The following is a 9,322-nucleotide window of genomic DNA, read 5'->3' as shown; positions in this document are numbered from 1 at the left end:
GTGCCAGAGTTAGCCAAGGTGATAGTGTTGCCCGAGTAAGCCATTGGACCCAAGTTACAACATTGAGCCAACTTGGTAATTATTTTTGGAAATGGTTATGTTGTAGCTGACCTATGAAGAAATTATTTGGATGGATATAAGTATGAAGTATTTTGTTTATCTAAATGTGAAATATGATATGTAAGAAATGTAATTGAAGAACATTAGAATATATGGAAGAACAGATTGTTTGAAGGCTACAAGCATTCCAAGGAAAGGAAGAGACTCATCTATCATAGTCAGGTGATCAGTTTACTTCATCATCAAGAATTAGAGTTGCATTTCAAAGATCAATCCATTGATTCATCCTAACAAGTGCATTAGTCCCAAATCCTTTAACCGAGTGGACCTAACAGTCCTTTGCAGAAACTCCTAACAGAGTGCATACTTAACTGTATTGTATAAAACCTTTCACAAGGTGGACCGAACAATCCTTATTGCTTTTAACTAAGAAAGATCATTAGAAGTGATCATTTGTAAGCCTTAACATGCCAACTTTATTACTGCAGTAGTGAAGCATTGTAGGTGTCATCCCCACCCCAATTTTACCTTCTACTTGTAAGGTTTTTGGGTTACCAAATATTGTGTTACGATGTTGTTACTTTATTGCTTTATGTTTCATGCATGCAAGTAGATTAGACAACTTAACAAAGTGGCTTAAAGAAAGAAGTTTAAGTGGTTCCTAATTCACCCCCCCTCTCAATCACCTAACTTGCATTACATTTCCAACAGTGATCTCTTCTTGTATTGAAGCTCGAAGAGAAGGATGAAGAAGATGAGCAAAGTTTGAGAAGAGCTAGTAGCTGTGACTTGGGAAACAAGGAGATTGTTTGGTGGCTTGCAAGCACAAGTTTAGATTTTCCTTGGTGATTTCTACTAGAGTGTGGATTTAGACTAGCTAGGGTTTGGGTTGGATCTTGAGGATCTTGCAGAACTATTACTTGATTTGTATTTGGCCATAATTGAGAAGGCCTTACAACTTGACACATTGCATGTAATCAGTTGTTTTATTAATAAACAGTTAGGTTTGGTATCATATCTTATTTCTTGTGTTGTGTTTTCGTTATGTGGTTATTTGTTGGGGGCTAGGACACATCCTTTGGAGATTCTCCTCCCTTGCACTGTGTAAGGACATATATGGATCAACTTTGTCGTAAGTGTTATGGTTTCCATTTCAATTATATAACACAAATATTCTTGTATTCCAAACTTTGTCAACTATAATTTTTTAAAAGATTTTAAATGTACAAAAGATGCTAAAAAATTAATATAAAATAATTTAATATTATTAATATTTTAAAAAAAATTGTATTCCAAACTTTGTCAAATATAAATTTCTAAAAAGTCTTAAACTTGCAAAAGATGTAATTGGAAAACCAATATAAGATAATTTAATACTATTAATGTTTTAATTTTTAATTAATTTATTTATTTGACTAAAGATCATAACAATCAATTTTAAATTTTTCTATCCATATATATATATATTCTAATATTTAAGATTATTAAATATTATTCAAATAACATAGAAATATTATATGTCAATATAAAAAATCATAAAAATAATGATTAATGAAAAAAATGTTTAGATTGAATGGTACCTAAGGGTGCAATCCTATGAGAAGGATTGCAGGATCTATTTTTGTGGAGCGGGGGGTCCTATGAAGTCAAAAAGATATTTGTTATAGAATTAATTGAATCTTCTCCTCAAAAGTAACAACCTCTACTTTTTAGGGTGAAGATTTAAGGGGGTGGAAAGGATGGGGGGCTAGAAATTGCTCCACTAGCTTAAACTTTTCTTATATCAATCATATACCAATTTTCAATTTTTATCAATAAATTTAAAAAATATATTTATTCATTTAGTAAGTGAAATGAATATTTTAAAAGAAAGAAAAATCATGAGACCACCTATGTATGAAGCTTAAATTTTTTTAAGAATAACTCCACTACAAAATTCTTACTACCTCCCACTTTAAAATAATCCTAAAACTAATTATCCAAAATTATTAAAGTCGCTCAAAGTGCCATACAGGACGGTGTAAATGGACTCCAATTGTTTTGGAATGAATCTGACCTTCTATTGCCCCGTTATTTGGTCCTCTTAGGTAAGCGTTAATCGAAGTGCAAAACCTAGCCGAGGGTTTCATTCGTGCCACAAATCTACTAACCCTTTACATCTCAAGAAGTTCTTTCTCATTAGGGTTTACAGGGTTTAGAAAAAAATGGTGAAGGGCCGCGAAGGAGAGCGTGTAAGGTACATACATCTATTTCTTTCCTGATAAATTAACAGTTTGTTAAGATGATATGTTTGTTTCTGATTTATGAAGAAAAATGATACTTCTATACCCCTTTCCAATCAATCGTTTTGATGGGTTCTGCAAAAAATTCACTGTTTAAGGGCTAATCTCTTCTGCAAAATATATTAAGGAGTAGAAATCAATTTTTGAGTAGGTGACAATTAGTGGAGTTCGGTTATCATGGATTTTGGAAGCCAAAAATCTATGTGGAAGGTATATTATAGGTTTTTCTTGCGTAATTGTTTTGATGTTCTAGCACGAAGAAGCTCTTTTTAGCTACAGTGTACGGTATGATGTGGTTATCTTTTAGTAAAGATATAGACGGGTTCTTATGCTAAGTCATGTTTTGCTATGCTCTATGGGCGGTTTACTATTGTATATATGAAGTCCAGCTTACTTATCATTGAGGTTTTTGTTTCACTGTTTTCTGAATAACAACTCTAGCTACATTAGAAATATGGAAGGAGACCCTGGATCTGAAGCCGTGGGTTTTCTTGTGGTTTTATTAATCTGTCCTGGGCATTTTCATAACATCGTTTAGCTCCTTGAAACAAAATTTGATATGGACTAGATCAATTGATATTGTGGCTGTAGTGTGGATGCATAAAATCAGAATGTTGGTGCTGATTTTATTATGATTAATCATCAACAACAAGGGTTGCGTTGTTGCATTGCAGCTAAATGAACTTGACGTTAAAAGATAAGAAATGTCTTTAAAAATAAATAAATATAAATGAGATAGACAAGCTCCCCACATTACAAAATAATTTTTAAAAATAGTCTCATCTACTCATGAATGGGATAGATAGGTTCCCTGCTTGTAAATCACAACAGATGTCAAAATATTATGTCTTTACCAAAACATTTTTTAGAAACATAGCATAAATTAATATAAAAAGCGTAGGTATTACTACCCTTTATCAAGATTGTTCCAGATATGCTGATTGGCCCAGTTATATATGAAGATCTGAACAATGGCTGTTAATGGGACATAATAGTTTAAAGCAGTTCATTAAAAAGTCTACTAGACAGGTGTAAGCAGCAAAATGTAATCACTCAGACTTAAATATAGGAATAAGAATGTCATTTTCAAATTTGCTCAGAAGTTTTGAAAAGATACAAGACTAGGTGGTGCGTGAGAGATATTGTCATAGAGTGGAGATATGTTGCCTATACTTACATGCAAAAGAAAATACAATAGAAAACAAAAATGAAGATACTGGAATAGATGGAGAGTCAAAGTTTGTGTATAATATCAATGTACTATAGTAGGTTGTAAGATTTAAAGATAACACCTAAAGGATAAGAGGTAGCTCAGTTGTCATATACTGTCCTTAATTGTTTAACTTCCCAATCTGCCGGAAATTATGTCACATACTCTCATCTTCCTGGGTATTCCTGTGAGGAAATTGCACCCATTCCTTCTCTGATACCATAGAGAATTTCAGAATGCACACAATAATATAATTTACAATTCAATGTCACTTTTTTTAAATACATTACAAACTTTAAAAAGAGTTAGATCTCCTATGCTATAGAGATCTCCTCTTAATAATATCAGTTGATATAACAACTCACATGCCAATAAATTCTCTTACAACTGATAATATATATTATACTATAATATTATAACAAATCACAAGAAATATATTCTAAGTTTTTAACAATAATATTAAGTTGTTTTTCAATAACTTTATAGTTTATAACCAACCTAAACACTTATGTTAACACTAATTCCCAACAGAATCTGTAACCTCCACATAGATAAGAGCGAAAGCTATTGTGTTGTATAGGGCCTTTCTTAAGCCATCCCTATGCTTTCTTTCCACCTCCGCTATAGAATAGTTGGATGAAATAGAGCCTACCTTGGTATGCTGTAGGCTGAAATTCTTAAAGAAATGATTGAATTGACAAATGATATCTGTTATGAAACTCCTCGCTTTGAAGCCTCACATAAAGCTTGATTTTGTTTGACGAATGTTTATGCTTGCCTTCATTCATGAAGGGACACAACTTGATCTCATTGCTGAACATGAATGCTTGAGTGCAGATTTTCCCTTAATTACCTTGAAGATGCCTGATTGGATGCCCAGTTTTGAGAGGGATGATAACTTGACAAAATACACAACTGTCATCTTTTTGGGCATAAATTTTGGAGAAGGCCAATATTGGGGAGTACTTTTCCCGCTCCTTCAATTACTAACTGTTATAATTTCAAATTTGGGTCTAAAATGGCTGGACCATGGCGCTAGGTGCCATAGTCCTGGCTTTTTGAGCTAAATCCAAGGGTAGTGAGCATACAACTGTGTAGGGCTCCTGGTAATGGCCATGGGCTGAGCACAATCAGACAGATCAGGGGCATGAGGGACAACCATCAAAGTGAACCCAAAATGAGTGTGAAATTGTAGAGAGATACAATTTATGATACTACAAGTTGATGTGGTCTTACAGAGATATTAGTGATAAACAGTAAATGAAAATCACCTCACTTTTATTTTAACAGGGCATGCCAATAGTCTGAATATGAATTTGCACCTTCCTTGATAAGTGCCAATCTGCATATATAACGTGCACAATTCTTCAATATAAGTGTACAATTATATGGAAAATTCATAAATTCATCCAGAGTTTTGAACTGGTGAAAATATAATAGGCTAAATTACCATCAAATTACAATCCTAACAATTCTTAACAGTCTGCCAAAAGTCTTGCCTTTTAAAATGATACAGTTTCCTTTATAGCTTTGATTATATTAAGTTATACCCTATAACATATATCCTGTGACTGGGAGCGGTTCCAAATTGACAGGGAGGGACTGACAATATCATCATGAAGTCTAGCACCAGATCTAGCTCCCTAATTTGGTGTGGATGATCCCCAGGCTTCAACAAGAAGGTGTGCACTTCTAATTATATTTGGGCTAGACACAGCACTTTCATCACTAAACCAGTGTCTAGCAGTGGAGGAGCAGGAACATCGGACATTTAATCTCTTATATTCAAAGTCTATCAAGGGAGCTTGTATGTTTTGCCTCCCAAACCTTCTCCTTGAAGTTTTCACTAAAAGATCGGCGGATATTAGATATTGTTGATTGGCAAACCACAAAAAACACATATATAGTATCCAGAAGAAACTGTGCAATCAACTAGCAAGGCCAGGCCGTAGGAGATACAATACTTTGAATTTGTGGTGAAGAAGCCTGGGAATTCCTCAATAAGATTACCTGCCCTATTGAAACCCTCTTCTTGTGTAGTATGCAATGCAGATAATATGTTGTGCATGGTGAGCACATCTTCCCCGATGGACCTATCTGTAAACGGCTGTGCACAAATTTGTTTAAACACTTAAATGTTTAGTAGTAGCCCAAGCCAGGACAAAAACACGTCTTTACCTGCCACCTAGTTACTTTGAGCAATTGATTCCGTCCTGAAAAGGAAAACCTGCAAAAATAAAATAGTAGTTTAGTTAGAAGACAAGAACAAAACCTTGCAATTAAAGACTAGAGGGCAGAATAATTTATTTAAAAATCCCAAACTATAGTTGTGATATAAATTCAGATGATAAAAGGATATCGCCAGCAAATCAATACGCAAGAATATGGTCTTGGTAAGGAAGGCATTGTACAAGTAGGAATTTAGTGGCCCAACACTAACCTTCAGTGATCTACAGGCTTAAATAAAGGAATAAGTTATTATGAAATTCATTTTAATAGAGAATTTGTTGAGAATAGGGGTTTTGTTAAAATGCTCAGGTGAGATAAAAGAGTGTTCTAAATTGTAGTTGACAGAGAAAAGACAGGTAAAGCGTTGCAAGTGCAGTTGTGTCCACCCGAGGCTTTTGAATGCTAAACAGGAAATTATGGACTGATTTTGAGATAGGCTGTTTTTTTTGATAAATGTTTGCAAGTTCGAAAAAATTACTTCAGCTGAAACATTATTCATTGAATAAAATGAATTACTGCCCTCCAAAACTTGTTATCATAGGTAGCAAAGGTCAACCCAAAGAACTAATTTTTTGTTCTGTTGATGTTTGAGTCTTCAACTGTATCAGGAAAATACTCCTGGCCAATTGAGAAATCCATAAGGGAAAAAAATGCAAAATGAACTCCAGTATTATGCTTTTCTTTATGGTCTGCTGCAAAGGTTGGGACCGATAATTAACTGTGTATGCAAAAATATTATATTTTGAAGATGCCTAAATTGTTATTTTGGAAACTGGTGATCTTACTGCTTAGACTATGAAGGCTGAGACGCTGGCGACAGTCTGTAAATAGTGTGTGACGTTTTATTAGATCAAATTTTGAAACATTGTGAGCAGATATTTCTTTTTAAATGATTCCTTATTTCATGCACATTTTAAATGATTCCTTATTTCATGCACAAGTAATCATCATCTTGAATGTTATATGGCTTTCAACTTGCAAGAGGTCTTGATATTCTAAACCTTAGCAATGAGCTTGTCCAAATGGTCTTGAAATTCTAAACTTTATGAAACCTCTCTCTGCCCTTTAAGAGTTCAACCAATATAATATATTGAATCTTGTAACTTGATTTTTATTTTCTTAGATAAATGGTATACTATTTAGGTGCTAATTATTTGGCACGGTTGTCTTTACCTAGGCTCTATGTACGAGGAGTCATTCTGGGTTACAAAAGGTATTTGCTAAGATTTTATTTCTATGCATCCCTTGAAATTGTTTACTCCAGTCTTGTTGACTTATTTCTTGACTTTGATGAACTAATATAATGATGTTTCTTCTCTAAATTTATTACATTTGAGCAGGTCCAAATCAAATCAATACCCAAACACATCTCTCATTCAAATTGAGGGAGTGAACACACGAGAGGAAGTGGAATGGTATCAAGGTAAAAGAATGGCTTATATCTACAAGGCCAAAACAAAGAAAAATGGAACTTTTTATAGGTCCATATGGGGAAAAGTAACAAGACCACATGGCAATAGTGGTATTGTGAGAGCAAAGTTCAAGAGAAATTTACCTCCAAAGTCAATGGTATGCCTATAAGTATTGAATTGTTATTTTTAACTCAGGGTAGCAGTTCTGATTCCTTTTGATAAATATCATAATATGGAAATCTTGGGATTGGGCAGGGAGGGCGAGTCAGGGTTTTCATGTACCCCAGTCACATATGACTTTATAAGGTATGCTTCACTGGTAGAGATTGAATTGTTTTTGTCAAGGCCATGGTGTATTTAGATTTTAATGCTACCAATTGGTTTGGTATTCTTTTAAAATATAATATTGTAGTGGTGATAGCATAATCCATCTATTTACTCATTCAGCAACTAAACAGAAATTGCATGGACAGTCGTGTACTTTTACTTTTGGTTATTACCAATTTGTTGAATTCTAACACCATGTTTTTTGTTTTGGATGCAGTTTCATGTCATGAGTGAAATCCTTCACATCCATTTTGTAGTTGGAAGACCAAATCTTTGAAGATTCAATGTAAAACGGAACTTATATTTAATTTATCATATCTTTTATGTCTGCCTCCTTGTATGGGAGAATGCTATGGAACTTATTATTAAAGTGACAGATCAAATTTTATTGCTTTGTGGGTGATACAATTCAACGGTCAATGAGATGTTTATTTTTATTGCATGGTAAATAAAGGATTTGTTTGCAAAGAAAAGGGTTCATGTTTTGTTACAATGTAGAACTAACCAGAATAGTTGATCTAGAACTTTGTGTTGGACTTCCTAGGTTAGCGTTGTGCATGCTTTATTTTTGGGTTCATTAATTGATAATATATATTATTGTGCTTCTTCTCATCTTCTGATTAACCAATTGCTTTGGCACCTTTGAGCTGGCCATATAAATTACCATCACTCACATTGCTAGTTTTGTATAATTCAGTAGAACCAACAAAATGGTGTCTGAAATGAGTGGACAGTTCAGGCAAAAAAGTTGGAATAAAGAGCCGCCTTTTACTGAACAATGCACTATCTTAATGTGATCAGTGCTCTGCTTTAGAAATACAAGAAAATAATCATCATTTCAAATGACCTTTTAAGATATTGTTTTCTGGCAACTGCTTTCACAAGAATATAAAATTCATTTGGAGATGATAAGTTGGATTTACTTTACACTTTAAAAAGTATATTTACCTCAAGATTTGCATCAGGCTTGTGCCAAACCCATTGAAAAGTTTCAAGTGTTTGAACAGAGCTGGAAATGAACATAGGACCATAATGCCAGAGCTCTTCCCCATGAGGTTTACGATTGCAAGATTGAGTGGCAGAATGCCACAGCTCTTCGCCATGAGGTTCACTATGGCAAGTTGGATTGGGGCCTTGAAAATTTGGCCTTAATCATATTGAAATCATTGTTCCACTGCTTGCTTCAAATCTGTTGGGCAAAATTCAGGGAAAATGTTATGAAAGCACTAAAAAGTATGCTACATTTGCGTATGGTGGTTGATGAGACTTAAACAATAAATAAGACATCATAGTAATCTGGTCAAATGCCCTGTACGGATTAATGTGGAGGCTTGGTGTTTGTTAAGTGACCAAGCACCAAATGCTGATTACACATGAAATCACTATAAAAGACCACTGGTTTGCGAAAGCTATGAAGGAGAACTTGTTTAGTAGTGGATAGGTAAGTATATTTAGATCTTGCAGGACATCAATCAATCAATTGACTTGATCACTATAAGCTGAGGCTGCATGGATATAACCATTTTTGACCTAAATGAGTATGCATCTCTTGGCCCCAGGTACTATCGTAAGTATAAATTCCTGGACAGGCTTGGTGAGTTTGTAACCTCAACTTGCAGATTTGGATGAGACTTGCAAGTCGTAGGCATCGAGTTTGTGATATTTTAAGGAAAGATGGTACAGGCTTTGATTTATTTGTTGTATTTAGTTTACTTTTACAAGTCTTGAAATTTTTTCTGCCCTCTTTTGAAGTGGTTGCAGATTGAAAACAGAGAGTAGCGATGTCCATGATGAGAGATTAG

The 9,322-nt window shown here is 34.2% G+C and overlaps 1 protein-coding gene and 1 long non-coding RNA gene across 2 annotated transcripts; one reads left to right on the top strand and one right to left on the bottom strand.

The window, feature by feature from the left end:
* The first annotated feature begins 2,160 nt into the window (after positions 1–2,160).
* LOC149539768 (large ribosomal subunit protein eL33y) lies at positions 2,161–7,993 on the top strand. The gene is made up of 5 exons (XM_089800968.1): positions 2,161–2,296; positions 6,959–6,994; positions 7,122–7,350; positions 7,449–7,499; positions 7,738–7,993. The coding sequence occupies exons 1-4, from the start codon at positions 2,265–2,267 to the stop codon at positions 7,488–7,490; spliced, it is 339 nt and encodes a 112-aa protein (XP_089657094.1). The 5' UTR covers positions 2,161–2,264; the 3' UTR covers positions 7,491–7,499; positions 7,738–7,993.
* LOC149539767 (uncharacterized) lies at positions 5,645–8,741 on the bottom strand. The gene is made up of 2 exons (XR_016356302.1): positions 8,469–8,741; positions 5,645–5,779 (listed from the first exon to the last, which is right to left on the bottom strand). It is a non-coding gene; the product is annotated as an uncharacterized LOC149539767 (long non-coding RNA).
* Positions 8,742–9,322: the final 581 nt, after the last annotated feature.

The sequence above is a fragment of the Cupressus sempervirens genome, chromosome 9 (assembly GCF_028749045.1).
Source record: "Cupressus sempervirens isolate cs-2001-9-10 chromosome 9, ASM2874904v1, whole genome shotgun sequence".
NCBI lineage: Eukaryota > Viridiplantae > Streptophyta > Pinopsida > Cupressales > Cupressaceae > Cupressus > Cupressus sempervirens.
Note: the sequence above shows the minus strand (reverse complement) of the source record. Positions and strands in the feature narration are given on the sequence as shown.

Excerpts from the sequence above, each read along its gene's own strand:
- LOC149539768 (XM_089800968.1), top strand. The coding sequence starts at position 2,265 with ATGGTGAAGGGCCGCGAAGGAGAGCGTGTAAG. Across the intron at positions 6,995-7,121 it reads GTCATTCTGGGTTACAAAAG|GTCCAAATCAAATCAATACC; the intron begins GTATTTGCTAAG and ends ACATTTGAGCAG. Across the intron at positions 7,351-7,448 it reads ATTTACCTCCAAAGTCAATG|GGAGGGCGAGTCAGGGTTTT; the intron begins GTATGCCTATAA and ends GGGATTGGGCAG.